Source organism: Narcine bancroftii, chromosome 8 (genome assembly GCF_036971445.1).
Source record: "Narcine bancroftii isolate sNarBan1 chromosome 8, sNarBan1.hap1, whole genome shotgun sequence".
NCBI classification, from domain to species: domain Eukaryota; kingdom Metazoa; phylum Chordata; class Chondrichthyes; order Torpediniformes; family Narcinidae; genus Narcine; species Narcine bancroftii.
In genome coordinates this window covers 168746205-168767088 of record NC_091476.1, presented here as the reverse complement: position 1 = coordinate 168767088, position 20884 = coordinate 168746205, and the positions used below count along the sequence as shown (strand labels likewise).

The 20884-nt window shown below is 43.0% G+C and overlaps 2 protein-coding genes across 2 annotated transcripts in view; one reads left to right on the top strand and one right to left on the bottom strand.

The window, feature by feature from the left end:
- The first annotated feature begins 2163 nt into the window (after window positions 1-2163).
- Window positions 2164-12532, top strand: dnali1 (dynein, axonemal, light intermediate chain 1). The gene is made up of 6 exons (XM_069895813.1): window positions 2164-2709; window positions 5803-5936; window positions 7451-7620; window positions 9458-9636; window positions 9951-10115; window positions 11614-12532. Exons 1-6 carry the CDS (start codon window positions 2629-2631, stop codon window positions 11647-11649), a joined length of 765 nt encoding a protein of 254 aa, XP_069751914.1. The 5' UTR covers window positions 2164-2628; the 3' UTR covers window positions 11650-12532.
- Window positions 12533-13591: 1059 nt separating this feature from the next.
- Window positions 13592-20884, bottom strand: part of gnl2 (G protein nucleolar 2) — a 35196-nt gene continuing 27903 nt past the window's right edge. The window contains exons 13-16 of the mRNA XM_069895814.1: window positions 20042-20463; window positions 16210-16292; window positions 15300-15376; window positions 13592-14100 (exon numbers count right to left, since the gene is read on the bottom strand). Of these exons, the coding sequence (XP_069751915.1) occupies window positions 13954-14100; window positions 15300-15376; window positions 16210-16292; window positions 20042-20463 (729 nt within the window). The 3' untranslated portion in view covers window positions 13592-13953. The remainder of the gene's footprint in view (window positions 14101-15299; window positions 15377-16209; window positions 16293-20041; window positions 20464-20884) is intronic.

Genomic DNA, 20884 nt, shown 5'->3' with positions numbered 1-20884 from the left:
CCAGTCCATGACTGACCATGACCCATGGCTGGTCCATGACCATGACCAGTCCATGACTGACCATGACCCATGCTGGTCCATGTCCATGACCAGTCCATGACTCACCATGGCCCATGGTTGGTCCATGACCCATGGTTGGTCCATGACCCATGGCTGGTCCATGACCATGACCAGTCCATGACTGACCATGACCCATGGCTGGTCCATGTCCATGACCAGTCCATGACTGACCTTGGCCCATGGTTGGTCCATGACCCATGGTTGGTCCATGACCCATGGTTGGTCCATGACCCATGGCTGGTCCATGACCATGGCCAGTCGATGACTGACCATGACCCATGGCTGGTCCATGACCATGACCAGTCCATGACTGACCATGACCAAGGACAAGTACAATGATGACCAGCTGTGAACGAATACATTCCCTTCCCGGCCACAAACCCTCCAGCCCAGGCCCAACAGTGGCTGCTCATCACAGGGACAATCCCGGCCTTCCCTCACCTCCTGGAGCCGTAGGTAGCAGTGAAAACGCCCCCCCACCCCCCTGCCGCGTCCACCCCCCGCCCCCCTCCTCCCCCCCCGCCCCCCTCCTCCCCCCCCGCCCCCCTCCTCTCCCCCCCGCCCCCCTCCTCTGCCCCCCCCGCCCCCCTCCTCTCCCCCCCGCCCCCCTCCTCTCCCCCCCCGCCCCCCTCCTCTCCCCCCCGCCCCCCTCCTCTCCCCCCCCGCCCCCCTCCTCTCCCCCCCCGCCCCCCTCCTCTCCCCCCCCCGCCCCCCTCCTCTCCCCCCCCGCCCCCCTCCTCTGCCCCCCCCGCCCCCCTCCTCTCCCCCCCCGCCCCCCTCCTCTCCCCCCCGCCCCCCTCCTCTCCCCCCCGCCCCCCTCCTCTCCCCCCCCCGCCCCCCTCCTCTCCCCCCCCCGCCCCCCTCCTCTCCCCCCCCGCCCCCCTCCTCTCCCCCCCCGCCCCCCTCCTCTCCCCCCCCGCCCCCCTCCTCTCCCCCCCGCCCCCCTCCTCTCCCCCCCGCCCCCCTCCTCTCCCCCCCGCCCCCCTCCTCTCCCCCCCCGCCCCCCTCCTCTCCCCCCCCGCCCCCCTCCTCTCCCCCCCCCGCCCCCCTCCTCTCCCCCCCCGCCCCCCTCCTCTCCCCCCCCGCCCCCCTCCTCTCCCCCCCCGCCCCCCTCCTCTCCCCCCCGCCCCCCTCCTCTCCCCCCCGCCCCCCTCCTCTCCCCCCCGCCCCCCTCCTCTCCCCCCCGCCCCCCTCCTCTCCCCCCCCGCCCCCCTCCTCTCCCCCCCCGCCCCCCTCCTCTCCCCCCCCGCCCCCCTCCTCCCCCCCCCGCCCCCCTCCTCTCCCCCCCGCCCCCCTCCTCTCCCCCCCGCCCCCCTCCTCTCCCCCCCGCCCCCCTCCTCTCCCCCCCCCCCCCCCGCCGGGTGTCGGAGGAGTCCCGCTCTCTGTTTCCCCGGTAACGTTACCATGGAAACGACGCGAGCGCTGCAGCCGGACACAGAGACTGAGAACAGTGCGGGGAGGGAGAGAGAGAGAGAGGGAGAGAAGGGGAGAGGGAGAAGGAGAGAGAGAAGGTGGTAGAGAGACAGAGGGAGAGAAGGAGAGAGGGAGAGAGAGAGAAGGAGGTAGAGAGACAGAGGGAGAGAAGGAGAGAGGGAGAGAGAGAGAAGGAGGTAGAGAGACAGAGGGAGAGAAGGGGAGAGGGAGAGAGAGAAGGAGGTAGAGAGACAGAGGGAGAGAAGGGGAGAGGGAGGGGGAGAGGGGAGAGAGAGAAGGAGATAGAGAGACAGAGGGAGAGAAGGGGAGAGGGAGGGGGAGAGAAGGGGAGGGAGAGAGAGAAGGAGGTAGAGAGACAGAGGGAGAGAAGGGGAGGGAGGTGGAGAGAAGGGGAGAAGGAGAGAGAGAGGAGGAGGTAGAGAGACAGAGGGAGAGAAGGAGAGAGGGAGGGGGAGAGAAGGGGAGGGAGAGAGAGAAGGAGGTAGAGAGACAGAGGGAGAGAAGGGGAGGGAGACGTTGAGAGGAGAGGAGGGAGGGAGACAGAGGGAGAGAAGGGGAGAGGGAGGGGGAGAAGAGAGACAGAGGGAGATCAGGGGAGAGGGAGGGGGAGAGAAGGGGAGAGGGAGGGGGAGAAGAGAGACAGAGGGAGATCAGGGGAGAGGGAGGGGGAGAGAAGGGGAGAGGGAGAGAGAGAGAAGGAGGTAGAGAGACAGAGGGAGAGAAGGGGAGGGAGACGTCGAGGGGAGAGGAGGGAGGGAGACAGAGGGAGAGAGAAGGGGCCGTGGGAGACAGTGGGGTAGGGGGAGAGAGGAGGGGAGGGAGAGAGCAGGACTGGGATTGATAAAGAGAAGGCACAATGGAGAAAGTGAGAGGGCTGGGCAAAGCAGGTGAGAGGGACTAAGAAAACAGCATAGATTGGGAGCAAATCAGAATAGGTTGAGTGTGTGTGTGTGTGTGTGTGAGAGAGAGAGTGAACAGGATAGATTGGGAGAAGATATAAATCGGGTCAGAGGGTGGGAGAGAGGAGGATAAACTAAGACAGCTAGAGATAAAGGGAGAGGGAGGAAGAGCAAGAAAAAGAAGGAAGGAAAGAATAGTATAGACCGACAAACCGTGAGAGACCGAACAACAAAGATGATCCCCCCGATAGACTCTCTGTTGAAATATGATCATCCACTGCTTGTTAGCAGGAACACTGAGAAAAAAACTGCCAAGGTGAGAAGTCTGCCTTTGGTTTTGACCTTGTATCCCCCAACCAAGATTCCATTTTTGGCTTACCCTCACTGGCCTATGGGAGTTACCTCCTGCGAGAAAAAGATGCTGAGGAACTCGGCCAGTCTTGCAGCGTCTTGCAGGAGTTAAAAATATATAACCAAAGTTTCAGGCCTGAGCCCTACCTCAGGAGTACAAACCGCCAAAAAGAGTTAATTGGCTAAGAGGACAGGAGAGAGGGAAAAGGGAAGAGAGAGCGAGAGAAAAGTAGACGTGAGGAGAGATATGGAGAGGGGGGGTGGGGGTGGTAATGGAAACCAGAGAAGTCGATGCTAACGCCGTTCTGTTAGAGAGTGCGCAGATGGAATGCGAGGTGTTCCTCCATTTTATGGGCGGTCTCGGTCAGGCAGTGTATGAGACCATGGACAGACATGTCAGCAAGGGAATGGGGCAGGGAATTGAAATGGGTGGCCAATGGAAGATCCATGCTATTGCGGTGAACAGAGCCAAGGTGCTCTACAAGCGTTCTCCCAGTCTGAGTCAAGTCTCTCTGATGTAGAGCAGACCACAAAGGGCGTACCTCATGCAGTAGATGTCCCCTGCAGATTCACAAGTGAAGTGTTGGAAGGATTGTTTGGGGCCCCGAATGGTGGTGAAGGAGGAGGTGTGTACGCAAGTGGAACATCTCCTGTGGTCACAGGGTTTGGTACTGGGGGGGTGGGGGGGGGTTGGGTGGGGAGGGAGGAGTGGATGAGTGGTCGCTGTGGAAGGCGGAGAGGTAAATATATGTCTGGTGGTGAGATTACATAGTTGGTGGGGAAATAACAAAGGATGATCTGTTGGATATGGAGGCTGGTGGGCTGATAGGTGAGGGCAGGGGAATCCTGTCCTTGTTGAGGATGGGGGGAAAAGAGGTCCAGTGCAGATGTGTGGGTAATGAAGGATATGCGTGTGAGGGCCGAGTTGATGCTGGTAGAAGGGAAGCCAGGTTGTTTGAAGAAGGAGGACATCTCTAATGACCTGGCTCTCACCCCACCTGCGGCACCTGAGACAGCTACAGATGAGGAAGAGCATAATTCTTCATGGGCCAGGCCTGTGATCCATGGAGCAGCTGCAATGGAGAAGGGGATATTCAGAGCAAGGAAAGGAATCTGCATCCAGTTCACTAACCCCAGTAATTCCAGCAACTAATTTATTCATGGTGCTTCTGGGTTAAGGTGGTTTAACTTTATTACCATCCAATGACTCTTACTGTTTGTGTGATGTTAGCGAAAATGTTGGGAGCAACTTTGGTTTCCTTTCAAAGGGGTCATGGGCAAAAAAAAATGTATATTAAGAAACGCAATCAATCTAATGTTCAGTAATATCATTCAAGGGTAGCACGGTTGGCAAAGAAGTTAGTGCAACACCTTTACAGCGCTAGCAATTGGGACCAGGATTCGAAACCTGCACTGTTTGTAAAGAGAATGTATATGGAAAGATGTTGTCCCTCCCACACAGACACAATGGTTACTGGATTTGATTGCATCCCTCCTCTCTCTTGAAAATTAGTTTCTCAACTACTTCTTTGCTTGGCTTCGCGGACGAAGATTTATGGAGGGGGTAAATGTCCACGTCAGCTGCAGGCTCGTTTGTGGCTGACAAGTCCGATGCGGGACAGGCAGACACAGTTGCAGCGGTTGCAGGGGAAAATTGGTGGGTTGGGGTTGGGTGTTGGGTTCAACTACTAAAACAAGTGAAAAAAACATTTTCGCTTTGGGGTTCTTTTTTCAATTATTTTCAAATTTTATAGATCAATTATTTTTGCTCTTTATTAAAAATATTTTCTTTTTTCTCTTTTTCTTTAATTTTTGAACTATTCGTATTGATATTAGTGGTTGATGCCTGGTTCTGATTGGAATGGCTCAGATAATAGGTGGGGTTAGACATTACATTAGTTGCAGGTTTTTTTCTTTTTATAAATCAACAACATTCATCACACATATCTTGTTTAACATTGTTTACTATCTGTAATTTTATTTTTATCTGAAATTTATATCGTGTATTTGTTATTACTATTTTCTCAAAAGTCAATAAAAAGATTGAAAAAGGAGTTTGTACATTCTCCCTGCGTGGTTTTTCACTGGGGCACTCCAGTTTCCTCCCACCATTCAAAGTGTAATTACCAGGGATAATCGGGTGTAAATTGCGCAGCATGGACTCGTGGGCCAAAATAGCCTGTTACCATGCTGTATGTCTAAATTTAAAATTTAATTGTTGCCTTTTCACATTGATCTCCTGTCAAGCTAGTGTTATAATTCTTTAAAAACTACAGTTTTGTTTATAAAGTTTTTCCGAAAATTCTGCGGTGTATGTACCATTCAGCTCACTCAATGTGTCCCTTATGACAAACTTTAATTTGTCCAGATCCTTGAGACTTTTTGCCTCCTTCAGTGCATTCATTCAGTAGTTTTTCTTTAAAAAATAAAGTTGTTAGGCACAAAAGTCAAGACAAAGAAAATATCTCTGTTATGTAATTTAGTCAGTGAAATGCGTGGCTTGGAGTAGGAAATAACGAATTTAAGGATTTGAATGCCACATTACAAATTATACCAAGGCCATTGCTGAATATTTGGGCCCTTGGCACTTTACCCTTCAACTGCAGGAGGTGCAAAACTTGCACCTATAGCTCCTCCCTCACCCTGATCTGGTCTCCCTCCTCTTCTGTATATGGGCTATCTTCCCTATCCATTCTCAGTCCTGTTGCAGGGTCTGAACCTGAAATGTGGACAATGCTTCCTCCCCTACCCCCATAGAAGCTGCTTGAGTTGCTGAGTTCCTCCAGCAGTTTATTTTTTTGTTCCAAGTCCTCCCAGGTGTGGAAAAGATTTGCATAACTTTTTGATCAGGTATTAAACAGCAGTTCATTTCAGTAAGGTTTGATTGTTTTATAGAAGTAAACAAGAAAATCTGCAGATGCTGGGGGTTAGTTCTTTGTTTTATTTTTTCAAGCCCTCTTTCTTCCAACCCAACTGGCAAGGATTGGTAGTGGCTGGAATTATGATACTTAATGTCTGAGTGCATTGCATAGTTTGGTTTACCTTTACATCATTGCAGGTTCGTGCCTTGAAGGTGAGTCCCCAACAGCCTGTGCCTACATCACCAATACCAAGTCCTCCAAAACCCAAATCCCTTTCAGTGGACATCACCAAGCAGACTGAAGAAATATTAAATGCAATTTTACCACCCAGGTAAGATGATAGGAATTCTCTCCAGAACGATCAGCCTAAACAATGTAAATGAAAATTCTCATGCACAGAAAATAGCATTAACTCTACAATCCATATATCCTGCACTTTAGTTCTGTACTTGCAATACCTGTGATGTTCTTAAGTACGAGATGAGTTGCCTGAATAGCATGCAAAACAAAGCTTTTCACTATATCTCTGTACACGCGGCAATAAACAATTCAAACTTAATTTAACCTTTCCTGATATTTGCATCTTGTGTGGAGTATATTTTATTGAACTGCTTTGAAAGCATTTGTGAATTGTTTCCTCTGCCCTCCTTATAATTTCTGAGACCAGTGTGTCTGCTTCAGGATTCTGGTATAAGATATATGAACAACATGGCTTGCCAATCAGAAAAAGTGTAATAGAACCTCAATGCTTGGAGACGTTGGTCTGGGTGAGGACACTGAAGCTGGTTTGGTTATCCTGCTAGTGGATGGGGAAGACTTTTAGGAGACAGCATAGAAATGTACAGGTGTGTAGGAATCATTGTTGCAATACCAGGATTTCAGGGTCTGAGTTACAGGGAAAGGTTGTGCAGACTGGGGCTTTTTTCTCTGGAGTGTAGAAGATTGAGAGGGGACTTGATAGAGGTGTTTAAGATTTTAAAAGGGACAGACAGAGTAAATGTGGATAGGTTTTTCAATTAAGAAAGGGGGAGATTCAAACTAGAGGGCATGGTTTAAGATTGAAGGGGGAAAATTATAAGGGGAACATGAGGGGAAATTTCTTGACGCAGAGGGTGGTGGGGATGTGGAATGAGCTTCCGGCAGACGTGGTCGAGGCGGGATCATTGGTTACATTTAAGGAAAGACTGGATCGTTACATGGATAGGAGGGGACTAGAGGGGTATGGACCGGGTGCTGGTCAGTGGGACTAGGAGGGTGGGGATTTGCTTCGGCATGGACTAGTAGGGCCGAACTGGCCTGTTCTGTGCTGTAAGTGGTTATATGGTTATATCTTCACCTTAGACAGCCAGACTGTTAGCACTCGGATAACAACTGTGAAGAATCATTCCTAAACTTGACTGCCTCATGAATTCAATTGCCATCTTAGATTTGCTCCATTTGCTTATAGCAATTTCATCCCACTAGCCCATAACAGGTGCAAGATCAAGCTCAGCAAGACTGGGCTCCACTGTTCAACTTCAGCAGTAGAGATAGGATCAGATTTGACTTGAATTCACCTGGTTCTATTTTCTAATCTCCCTTGAAATATTCTAGCTTTTGTTTCCACGTTCCCTTCAACCTGTGGATTCACCGGAAAATATTCCACTACTTTAAAAAAAAGTGAATTAAAAGTGTCCAGTTAATCCTAAAAATCTGCCTTTCTGGCACTACCAAGCATGCTGGGTTAATGTTGTTTGTCTCTGTATGGAATTCAGCGTGCTAAACATTAGTTCTGTCAAAGTATCAACTGGAAGAAAAAAAAAATCAGCTGACAATATGCTTCAATCAATTTGTGTTGTGTTTCAGAGAATGGACAGAGAACTCACAGATGTGGATTCAGCAGGTATCCAGTACCCCCTGCACTCGGATTGATGTGGTCCATCTGCAGGAACAACTGGATATCAAGCTGCAACAGCGGCAAGCTCGAGAGACTGGAATATGCCCAGTCCGCAGAGAGCTCTACTCACAGTGCTTTGGTAAGTCATTGCTGGTCTTTAAGATGATCATCATTCAATTGTGTAAGTACTTCTTCAGTCCTCAGTCTACAAACATGAAAATAAATATATAGCACATATTTACAAATGATTTATATGCAGTAGATATACAAAAATATTGTTAAATACATAGTGGTCTCTGAGGGATTGTATGAGCAGTTCATCAGTCAATCAGCATTCTCTCTGCCTGTGGGAAGCCGTTCCTCAGCCTGATGGTCCTGGCTCTGAGACTTCTGTATCTCTTTTATGATGGGAGGAGCTGAAATATACTGTGTGCTCAACGATTTTGTGAACCCTCTTCAGACCAGCTCTCGGTAGATCACGTTGATGGAGGGGAGACCCATCATCCTCTCTGCTGCTCTTACGGTTCCATGGATTGACCTCCGATCCATCGCTCTACAGTGAGTGTGCCACACTGTGATGCAGCTGCCCAGGACGCTCTTGATAGAACTCCTGTAGAAAGTAGACAGGATGGTGGCCGGTAGCCTTGCCCATTGCAGTCTTCTCAGGAAGTTCCGTTGCAGTTGCACCTCCTGGTAAGTGAGGAGATGTTGTTTGACCAGGAAATTAACAAAAGATGTACGGAAGTTCAGGGAATTGGATGCTGTTGCAATTCAAACTAAAATCTGGCAAAAGAGCAATGCTAAAAACATTGGCTACAGAAATTTGAAAACACACTTTTTGATTTGGCTGAGGGTGGATTTAAAAACCAAAAGGAGCCCATTACCAATATCATTTCTCCACGCTGCTGCCAGTATTTATAGCTTGATCTGTTTTTGTGAATCTCAACTGGAATAGAATTGCCAGTAATGGGGTTTGTTCATAATTGTACAAGCCTGGCAGATATCCCTGTGGTGTATTATAATAGCTGAACATTGGCTACAGAAATTTGAAAACACACTTTTTGATTTGGCTGAGGGTGGATTTAAAAACCAAAAGGAGCCCATTACCAATATCATTTCTCCACGCTGCTGCCAGTATTTATAGCTTGATCTGTTTTTGTGAATCTCAACTGGAATAGAATTGCCAGTAATGGGGTTTGTTCATAATTGTACAAGCCTGGCAGATATCCCCGTGGTGTATTATAATAGCTGAAGAAAGTTTGCCCTTACAAATCTTAACTATTTTTCCCCACAGTAACCAAAATATTACAGTAACCAATCACATTAAATAAATAAAAATTAAGGTAACCTCATTTGGTACAATCAATGTTCTCTAGGAAAGAACACTTACAATTCCATAAGCAGTTTTAACATTTGGATGCAACACCAGTTGCGATAAAGGGCAAGCTACTTAACTGCAGAGCCAGATTGAAATGATGAAAGTGGAAGTATATTGTTTAGAGGTCACATTCTCTTGAACACAATAGAAAGTACATATAAACATTTAAAATGTGATTTGTATATACTTAATATTTTAATACCAAAAATTAGAAGTTAAAGCAAGCCTGGGTAGTGGCACCTCATGATAAAAGATACAAGAAACTGCAAATTCTGGAATCAAGAGGGTTAAAAAAAAGCCATCTCGTGGAGGAACTCAACAAGTCAAACAGCATCAGTGGCAGGGATGGGGAAGGAAGTGTCAATGTTTCAGGTCAGAAGCCTCCAGTTCTTTAAGGGTTTCAACCTGTAATGTTGACAATTGCTTCCCTGCCCACGTATGCCGCTTAACCTGCTGAGTTTCTCCAACAAACTGTTCTTTGCATGATGTGTGGCAGCTTTATGAGGTTGGCTTCTTTGAAATTGTTGGGAAACACGGTTTACATGAAGGCAATGCTTTCTCTTCAGAGTTCTGTTTCGCATTCGTTGTGTTTCCACAGATGAACTGATCAGACAAGTTACCATCAACTGCGCTGAGCGTGGACTACTGTTATTGCGAGTCCGCGATGAGATCCGCATGACCATCTCTGCCTATCAGACACTGTATGAAAGCAGTGTTGCTTTCGGGATGAGAAAAGCTTTGCAAGCAGAAGAGGGCAAAAATGACATGGAGAAAAGAGTAAATAGTCACTGTTAACTAAAAAAAAAAACAATATATGACCCTTACGAATGGATGAGTAATTGAAAACAGATCTGATTTTTTGTTAACTTGAATTAATAACAGCTTGTTGGATAGTTCATTGATCTAAGATAACATTATTGTCCCAGTAGAATAGATAGTGTTTAAAACCTCAGTAAAAATCTTCATTTCTTCAAATAGAATTGTCAATGTCAATTTAAAGAGTGGTCTGTATCTGCAAAGATTGGCAACATTAAAAAATATTTGATTAAAGTTGATGGCACGATTTCTGATTGTAAGTGTTCTCTTGCTAGATCATTGATTTGGAAGCAGAAAAGAAAGATTTAGAGAGACAGCTCAATGAGCAGAAAGCAAAGTGCGAAGCAATAGAGAAACGAGAGAATGAAAGGCGGCAAGTGGAGGAGAGGAAGCATGCAGAGGAAATTCAGTTTCTCAAACGAACCAATCAGCAACTTAAGGTGAGCAAAGGAATTTAAACGGAAACTTTTCTGACCACTTATAATGAATGTCAAGGGGCCTGTCAAAATTAATTGTTTTTACTTATTTAATTATATGTCAATATGGAGTCAGATAGAATGGAAACGGACTCTTTGTCTAAACTTCCCCATGCCAACCAAAATGTTCCACTGCCTGTGTTTGGCCCATATCCCTATAAACCAGTGGTTTTCAAACTGCCCCCCTAAATTCACATTCCACCTTAAGCAATTCCCTATGCCATAGGTGCTCTGTGATTAGTAAGGGATTACTTGAGGTGGTATGCGAGTGGAAAAAGTATGAAAACTCAGTTTTAATCGTACCTAATTGACTCGTTATGTGCACGGTTTCAGAGCTCCAAAGGAAATGGGCCAATGACAATTTTTTTCAAGCAAAATATTTCAGTAACAATTGATTCTCAACCTTCCCATTCACATACCACCTTAAGTAATCCCATATTAATCATAGAGCACTTATGGCATAGGGATTACTTAAAGTGGAATGTGAGTTTGGTGGGGGGGGGGGGATCAGTTTGAAAACCACTGGCATAAACCCATCTTTTCCATGGATCTGTCCAAATTCTTCTTGAATGGTGCCTGGCTGAACCACCTCCTCCAGCAGCCCATATCTCAGGTGACTATCAAATCACTTCCCCATCACCTTAAACCTATGTCCTCTGGTTACTGATTTCCCTGGGCAAAAGATTGTGTTCACTTGATCTATTCCACTCATGAATTTGTACAAGATTACCCTTCAACCTCCTAAGCTCCAAAGAATAAAGCTCCAAACTGCTCAGAACTCAAATAAAACCCTCATAACTTCTGTATCCTCTCCAGCTTGACATCTTTCCTGTGGCACGGTGACCAAAACTGAACACAAGACTCCAATTGGGGCCTCACCAACACTAAGGCAACACGACCCCCAAACTTCTATACTCAATACTAACTGATGAAGATCCACATGCTAAAAGCTTTGTGACCACACTGTCAAGGTACTATGTACCTGCATTCCCAGATCCCTAGACATCATTTTATACTCATGTTAGACTTTCCAAAATTCAATGCCTCACATTAATCTATGAATTTCAATGTTAACTCTGTTAAAATACTTAATTGGTTGCAAAATAGTTTGGCTATCTAAAAACAAGTTTGTTTCATTTCACCATTCCAGATCATTCAATCACAGATCACTGGGTTCACTGTTTGTTAAATGATTACAATGTGCGCAACTGTTAAGCATTACAAGGAGAAGAAATGGAATTGGCTTATATCTTTCAATTAATATCAATTCAACTTACATAATTGGGTATTTGTCTCAATTGAATGAAGACATTTTTACACTTGAAAATATCCTGCATGAGGAATATTAACATGATATTTTAGTTCTGTATTTATGCTTGAGCACTTAAAAGTTCTTGTTAGAAGTAATACATTATATGTCATATTGTTGAATCAATTTAATAAAAATCCTTTCTTGTTCTAGGCTCAACTGGAAGGCATAATCTCTCCAAGAAAATGAAATCATCATGTTTTTCTTCAAGACAATCTTTTAAGCATATATTTCATGTACACAGTACTACTGTGACTAGGTGTACAAGTTTCATATAGGCAAAAGCTAGTGTCTATGGAAAAGAATCTCAAAGCTCTTTGTAGGCATGGACCAAGATTCATTGAATCTATAAATGTAATGTTTCATGTGGTTAAAATGTACCAACTTTTCAACATTAATTATGACCCTCATCAGTTTGCTCATTGTCCTGGCAATATTTAAAAAAATTCAACTTATCTAGCATAGTACGAGAATTAGCAATAATATGGCATTAATACAATGTAAGGAGTAAAATTTACAATAGTAATAACTAGTTTTAATGAAGTCACCTCCAAACAAAAATGGCCTTTTCATGTCCATCCAATAGCCAATTTCAATATACCTTTAAAACCAACAAACATGTAATCAATGTAATTAAAAATGCTTAGAAATTAGTATGCTTTTCTTTTAAAAGGAAGAAATACTGATATCATTAGGCAATGTTCATTTATTTGAACCTTGAGAGGGCTGCATGAGATTTAACAATGTTCAATATTTTCTTGGGGGGGGGGCGGGGAAATCATCTGGAAGTAGTTTCACAAAGACCCCCTGCAGCTGAAGCAACTGATTTCACTCTGGCAATTTAAGTGAAACAGGCTCACAAAAAATAAAATGTACATACTGATTGGAAGATGTTTTTTTTTGCTTCAAGACATTGAGATTCTGTTCCATATCCCATCTTAACTTTAACAATATTAGTCTTATTTTTAAAAGGGGTTAATTGTTTAGTTGCCCTAGTAATACTAATTCTGTAATTTCTGGAATAATAGATTTGTTCTTTCTTAACATAAATTACTTAATACTTGTATTTGAAGAGCTCTTGATTGGAAAATTATCTATCATTCATTGGGTTATAAATTTAAAAGCATCCATACACATTGTTGATTTTGTTCTTGGAAGGAGAAGTGAGATTGAAATGTGAATCAAAGAACTTTTCTTAAATTTACACACACACACATTACATATACATGCGCTTAGAATTTGAAGGGGGTTAGGTATAGAGTTAAGTTAAAGTTTGATTCTATTTTCATATTTAAAGTTGATGAAAAATAACTTTTGTTTTAAAAACCACTAGTCTTGGTGAATGTCTATTGCTGCTGGGTTTTGGGGTCCTTTGGGCTCGTAACAGGTGCACAAAGTTGAGATTATTGCTAACCATTATATCGAGCAGGCATACAGGTCCAAAAGATGAACTCCCGCCCCTAATTTCTTTGTAGAAATTGTGGCCTACTCATGGAGAATGTCTTCCGGCAGTCCAAAAATGAAAGAATATCATGTATATTACATTTTAAAGTGTTATTACGTGATAACAAAAAGAAATGTTGAACCTTGTATGTTATTATAGATACACTAGATGGTCACGTTGGTTTAACAATTTATTTTAATTGTGGCCCTTCCCAGTTTGTGATTAAGGTTGGTCAGGAGAAGAGATGGTTGGAGACCCAATGGGGGTTTCATGCTTGGATGTGTCAGATAAATTTCCAGAGTGACACAGATTATTACATTTCACTCTGTCTGAAGTGCATTTTCAATCCCAGAGTGTCAAATTAGAATCACAGCACCAAGTTACGCCTCCTTTCTGCATTTCGCTGTCCGGTTACAGAACTTTGATCCATTAAAGATTTGTGACAGGAATTATCTAACAAACTACACTCCACTTTGGCTACTTTTAAACAGGTTCCATCTCGGCCCCTCAATTAAGTCTTCCCACAGCTCCCCCTTTCATTTAAAAAAAACCCACCAAAACCTCTCGCACTTTTCCTCATGCTATATTTTCCATTGTCCTGGAAACAGGATTGAAGTTCTGGCTACTGGATTTCAAAGTGAATGCAGAGGAGATTTACACACAGTATTCAAACAGAGGCCTAATAAGTATGTTTTTAATACTGCTATTTTATTTTATGCTGCAATTGGTAAAGAAATACACCTTTAATGTGTTTTTAACAACCTTATTTAATTGCCTTGTGATATCTGGGGTTTATCACACTCCAAGTCACCTGTTTACATTCTCTTGTTGTATTATATTCCCCAAATCTATTAACGAGCTCATCATTGGATTTACATCAACTTCCTGCCTCATTCATTTCCAAATTCAAAACCAAACACCAAAGGCAAAAGGTCATTACACTAAGAAAAGCAAAAGTCCCATCTGCATTGAATGTTAATCACTATATTAAATATAGACCTCAGGACTTGTAAAAATAATTTCAGCATTTATTTTAAAAGACCCCAGTCTTATTTCAATTGTTGTCGCTTTCTTTTACTGTTCTGTGGTTTGGACACAATATGTTTTTTGTTTTTATTTTTGTTCTTGACGTTGTGCGTATCATAGTACCGGACACCCACTTTCTTTGAGTGCTGTAGGCGTTCCAGCCTTCGCTTCTGTAAACAGAAAAAGAATCACAGGAGCTCAATGAGCTGAAAGTAGATTTATTAGCAATATATAAAGCAAAAATCACAAGGCATTAGTTTTGTGGCCTAGTTAAACTTGACAAAGTTTACAGTGCAACGCAGTCCACGATGACACTCTGTGAGGGAGTCCCCTGCTCACTTCATCCACGCTGACAGCATCTTTTCATTCCTCCCCCTTCATGCATTTCTAACCGCTCTTTCAATATTCTTTCAATATTCCATTTTCTTAATGAACTGAAGGTACAAATTTCTCTCAGGTTTATGCTTGTGATAATGTATTTAACCCCCTCCAGTTGAAATTACACTTCCATTTCTCCTAATGGTACCACTCCGTCTTTCCCACAAAAGCCTCAGATATTTCAATCTTTCCTGATGATTATAACCCTCAGGTTAAATTTTTCCCATGTTCTAGATCTATTGCACCGTAAACAATTTGTTCCAACCTAGATTCTCTTTTCTATGTTTCATGCAATTTCCAGGCCTATTCCATCAGAAATTGAGTTTTGAGTGTATGGTTTTTAATTAAAAAAGTTTACCTCATGAAACACACCACCACCTTTAGTGATACATACATCCATAACCCTGCATTCTTTGGGTTGTACGGTGTGGATAATAAAAAAAGGAGAAAAAATTGGGGGAATGGGATTGTCCTGGGTGCCAACATAGACTTGATGGAATGAATGGCTCCTTTACTTCATTCCAATGTATGAGAAATCTTTATTGGACTTTCATTATTCATGCTTCATGTGTTTGCATGAAAGTACATCTTTTGGATATGTAGTTACAATCATTTGCCTGTTTCATGCCCATCCTACAACTCTATTAACATTTACTGGTATTTTGTTGCACTCAATTATTAACTTCTCAACTTGATCTACATGGCAAATTCTGAATATTCATCTCTAATTCTCAAGATCAAATCATTTGATCATAACCTGCTTATTATTTAAAATAACCATCTCTTAAATAAACCAGAATTCATTGTAATTTACTAGATCTTCAGCACATTTAATTCCCACCGCACCCCCCCTCCCCGAAAGCAAATTGAAAAGATCATTTGCTTAGATCAATTATTTCTTCCTCAGTTGGAAACGAGTGTAGTTAATGAGTTGTTATTTTGCTCCACTACCAGGTTCAACTCAGTTCTGTACAGGAAGAAAAAAACTTGCCTCTTTCGATGAGAGTTTAGGAGGAGGTTGTTCATCCTCAGATTCATTTTGAACTTTTCTTTTTCCCCGTTGAAAAACTGCAAAAAAGTTCAATAGAAGCTTAAAGAAACAGCAATCTTTTGAAAGTGAGAAAACAAATTCCTTTTGAAAAGGCACTGGTCACTTTTGGATCAAGAAATAGATCTGAAACCAAAGACAGAGCTATCCTTTTCACGAAACTGATTCCAATTTCACACTTCTTATGAAATGACAGGTCAATACAAAATGTAAACTATTCAAAATATTGAATAGCTTACATCCTCTGGATGGGGAAACAGTGTACGTTTTAAATTTATCCCAAAGGTATACTGAGCACCATCTGTAATGCTCACAGTCTGAAGAGTTGAGGCTTGCTTTGGCATTAGTTGAAGGAACCCTGACCTTACCTGATCCACAGCCAGCCCGATGTATGTGGCCTTCCACAAGTGATTTTCTTTGCATTCATTTCCATCCACTTGTCCTTCAAGCTACAATATCTCCCTTTGCCTGAACCCCCCCCATCCCTTTTTTAAATATATAATGTCCCTGCACCACACAGGTTCCTCCCTCAGCCACTGACCTGCCTTTCCCATCTGTGATCCAAAGCTACCTGTTCAACCACAACTCCATCCATCTCTGCTATATGCAGCCCAATTGCATCCACTGGCAGCTCCATAATGGTGCACAAACCTCGCCATCAGTGCTATTATAAGGCTGAAAATAATTGGAATATGATTGACAATGTCTCCCATGAAATGCAACTTTAATGAACCATTTAGAAAATATCAAAGATTTTATAATCTGTACTCTTAGTTAATCTGAGATTTTTTTTTTTAAAAAAGCAGATTCATGCAAATGTTTTACTTTCACAAAAAGCGAGGACTTTACTTACCATTTTCTGTAGATTTTTCAGTTTGATTTGTCGTCTTTTGACCTGGCCGTGTGAGTAATTTTGCGGTAAGCCCCCTGGGAATCCTAAAATAATAAAATTAATAATATTCCACAAAAAAGTTAGAAAGAAGATTCCCTGCAACCAAAAAAAAAGTCAAACCTTCATTTCAATTAGATTGTTGAATGATCAATGCAGGCAGGTGCGACCTCCTACAATATCTGTTTAAACATTTTGTCTAAGTTGGTCATGGTGCAAAATTCAGGAGTGAGAGCTATCGAGAGATCCAACACAGAAAAGACCTCTCAGGTCACTGTGTCTTTGCTATGGTTACTAATCGTGCCTTAATCCCATTTAAGAAAAAAAATCTCCTCCCAGATTCTAACGTTCACTTACACTGTAGCAGCGGGCCAATCAGTGACCCATTGCTTGTGTCCATGTGGGTCTTTTAAAATGTTAAATAAAATACTTCAACTACGATAAAGATGCGTTTCTTACAGAGCTGCCTTTGGCTTGAAAATATTGCTCAGTGATTGCCTTGATTGGGCCATGGGACGTTAGGCCAGAAGCCAGGTGGGCTTTAGACCCAAAAAAATTAGAGAACACTGCTCTTTTCTTCTTTGGCTTGGCTTCGCAGATGAAGATTTATGGAGGGGGTAAAAGTCCACGTCAGCTGCAGGCTCGATTGTGGCTGACAAGTCCGATGCGGGACAGGCAGACACGGTTGCAGCGGAAAATTGGTTGGTTGGGGTTGGGTGTTGGGTTTTTCCTCCTTTGTCTTTTGTCAGTGAGGTGGGCTCTGCGGTCTTCTTCAAAGGAGGTTGCTGCCCGCTGAACTGTGAGGCGCCAAGATGCACGGTTTGAGGCGATATCAGCCCACTGGCGGTGGTCAATGTGGCAGGCACCAAGAGATTTCTTTAGGCAGTCCTTGTACCTCTTCTTTGGTGCACCTCTGTCACGGTGGCACGGTTAGGGAAGTGGTTAGCGCAACACTGTTACAGTGCCAGCAATCGGGACTGTGGTTCGAATCCCACACTGTATGGAGTTGGTGCACTCTCCCTGTGTCTGAGTGGGTTTTCCGTGGGGGGCTCCAGTTTGCTTTCACCATTCGAAACGCACTGGAGGTTGTAGGTTAATTGGGTGTAATTGGGCGGCAGGGGCTCAAGGGCTGAAATGGCTTGTAACCGTGCTGCAAGTCAAAGTTTGCACATTTTTTGGGATGTGGGAGGAAACTGTTGCACACAGGTGAAACCCATGCAGTCGCAAAGACTCAGACAGTACCCAAGGTCCAGTCTGGACCTGCACCTCTGGTGTCACGAAGCAGCAGCCATTCTACTAGCTATGCCACCTCACGTGGAACTGGACAATCAAAGTTCATGCAATTCTGAATGAGACATGCATCTAGATCTTCCACTGCCTAGCAAAAGGCAGCCAACGTACTGAAGGACCCATCACACCCTGGACACACACTCTTCTCATTCAGAAAAAGCCTCAAGAGTGTGGCACGCCATCAGGCTTAGACAGTTTCTTCTCTGCAGCCATCAGCCTCCTAAATGGACCCCACAACAGTACTCTCATGTTCTTGGTTTGTACAAAGTGATTCTTTCTCCCCCCCCACCCCCCCACCACCCCCACCAAATGTAACTCAATATTTTGTAATTACACTCTTATTCATGTTAGCATTGACGCATTGGTCTGCTCACTGAAGAATCCATCTCACTGTACCAGGTCTAATGTGATAAATACACTTACGACCAGTAGCAAGAGGATAAGATTGTGGCTGATCTTAGAATTCAACTCCAGGTCCTTACCCAATCCACTTATCCTTTGAGCCCTCTGGATTCAATAAAAATAACACATTAAATAATGCTCCCAGTGTCTCTTCAAAGGACACAAATCAAATGCTCAACAGCTTCTCAGGAATGAAGATCCTATGATTCATTTCAGAAGTATCAGATGCAGTACAAGAGCACTCCACTGGGTCAGCAGGAACAACATTTGTTAAAAGGTCGGTTGTGGGTTCAAGAGACCTTAAGCAAAATTCATTTGTAATTGGAGCACATCCTAAGGCAACTAACTTTAGGTATTGCCAGCAGTGAAAGCTGTGTGCAAAACCTTTCGTCAAGTTAGGTGGAACTGTGGGGGGGGGGGGGGGATATTTAGGATGAAAAAGCACAAAACAAAGCTTGAAAGATTGTTTTTTTTTAAAAGTGAAATTCTGAGAAATGCTTATAAAAAATTCTAACAGATCGAGGTGTTATTCAACATACATTATTCAAATTATTTTTTGTAGGAAGGAACACAAATGCAATGAGGAACATGAAAGCTGCACAAACTGGGATTTTGACAGAGTTGCCAGAGGATCTCAGCAGATCAGAGAACGTCTATAAATAGAAATGGTCAACACTGAGTCAGAACACTATCAAATCAAATGATGAGGTAATTATATATATATATATATATATATATATAATACACACACACACAATACACATAATATAGATTAAAATAAATATAAAAAAGGCAGTTCAAATGCCACACTGTAAGGAGTTTGTACGTTCTCCCTACGTACACATGGATTTTCCCCGGGGGCTCTAGGTTCCTCCCACCTTTTGAAACATACTAGGGATGTAGGTTAATTGGGAAGCACGGCACGGACTCATGGGCTGAAATGGCCTGTTACCATGCTGCAAGTCTAAATTTTAAAATATTCAATGTGTTTTTATACGCACGCACGCACGCGCTACACTGCGTTGCTTCGGAAAGAAAACACTCAGTTATACACTACTTGGTTGAAACAAACTAGTCAAAAAAAAACTTGATGATTTTGTCCAACTTCATGAGCTTGTGAAGAGTTTCGGCCAACATTGCTTCGCTTTTTTGGGTCCATATTGAACTGGGTTTGACCACTTGTTTTTATTCTGAATGTACTGTGATGCACAGCTCTGTAACCAATTGAGGTGTCCCTGGTGCAAGTTCAAATTTTTTTTTGATGACCTTTAAAGGTTAAATTCAATGTGGTCATAACATTCAGCATCAAATGTTACCACTACTGAACCGCCTTGGACATTTCACGGAGAACCGACAGACATGCATGCAATTTTTCATACACACAAACAAAATGTATACATGTATACACAATTATTTACAATTACATCATATACACAAATTTTTATATATATGGTATATATATAAAAAAATAAAAAAAGGGGGAAGGTGTTTAGAACTAATAGAGGAAGAAACAGGCATGGCCACTACTTCTCCAAGAACTTTCTCTTGAATTCTTTATTGATTTGTTGGCGATTCTTGTAATGATGGACTTTAGCTGCACTCTTCCTTACAAATGGAAACATCATCTTTTCATCCACTCTATTAAAGCCATTCACAAATGTTCAAGATGTTAACCCTTAGCTTTCTTTTCTCAAGGGATACTAAGACCCAACCCATTCTTCCTTTTTTGGAAAAATTCAGCAAGTCATGCCAAATCTTTGGAGAAAAAAAAAGCCAACGTTTCAGGTCTGTGAGCAAAGGACCTCAAACCTGAAATGTTAACCGTTTCTCTTTCCATCAATGCTGCCTGAGAAACATTTTCATTTGTTTCAGCTCTCTCACACTTGCAGCTTTATTTTATTTTTAAAAACTCTCACTTTTGATATTACTCTTGTAAAAATATTCCAAAAATCGGTATTAACTGACACTAGATCTTTTTTGGTAGATTCTGCTCAAGAGATCTTGTGTAGCTCAGCAAAAGGGAAACAGTTTCTTGATCAAGTTTGTTGACATGGGGAGCAGAGAGGATGATAAAAGAAAGAACGGGAGAAATTGATAACCGTACCTGATAGCTGAGAATTTCTTAGCTTTGGCTTTATCCAAGAATTTCTTGTATTTGGCAATCTTTTCATCCAATTCTCGCAGCACTTGTTTTGGCTTCTCTGCACCACGAAGATAATTCTCTTGAAGTTTATTTCGATTAGCATCCACTGTTTCTTGGCCTTCACCATCTTCCCTTCTTTGCTCTTCTTCCTCCTCCTCCTCCTCTACTTCTGAATTATCTTCTTCGCTGTCAGAAATATTTACAGGTAGAAGGTCTGCATCGGAAAACTCAGGTGCCACATTGATTTTTCCGAAGTTTTGCCTGACTTGTGCAACAAACTGCGGCACAACTGGGGTCTCAACTTTATCAGGCTTCATTTCTCCAATTTCTTCCACTTGATCAGATTTGTTAGGCTTTTCTTCCACTTCCATCACAGCTATTGGCTGTAAAACACAGAAATTAAAAAAAAGTCAGGCTTTGTGCAAAATTTTGCCCTTCTTTTGACCAAATATAAATAATGATAAAATTCTCTCCCAAAATATTTGATGCTACTTTACACTTCTTATCAATATTCTCTGTGGACAGTGATTTGTAACTTTAAGGCATACACTGCATTGAAAGATGACATCATCAATGAAAACCATTCTTCATATCTTGAGCAGTTCAATTAAAAACTCAATTTTCCAATTCTATTGCATTGTTCAATATTTTTGCACCATCTAAAATAATTTTAGCTAAATCCAAAAGGGCAGCTGGTGCATATTCCTGCAGAGTGTATCCAGGTTTCTAAGTGACGCAATGCACATGTAGCAAATGCATTGCAGTCAATTTGCTAGCATACTATGCACACCTGACATCACGTCT

What these genes read in the sequence shown, in the direction of transcription:
- dnali1 (XM_069895813.1), top strand. Translation starts at nt 2,629, where the DNA reads ATGATCCCCCCGATAGACTCTCTGTTGAAATATGATCATCCACTGCTT. An exon ending in GCTCTACTCACAGTGCTTTG is followed by an intron (nt 7,621 to 9,457) that starts GTAAGTCATTGC and finishes GTGTTTCCACAG; the next exon opens with ATGAACTGATCAGACAAGTT. An exon ending in GAACCAATCAGCAACTTAAG is followed by an intron (nt 10,116 to 11,613) that starts GTGAGCAAAGGA and finishes TTCTTGTTCTAG; the next exon opens with GCTCAACTGGAAGGCATAAT.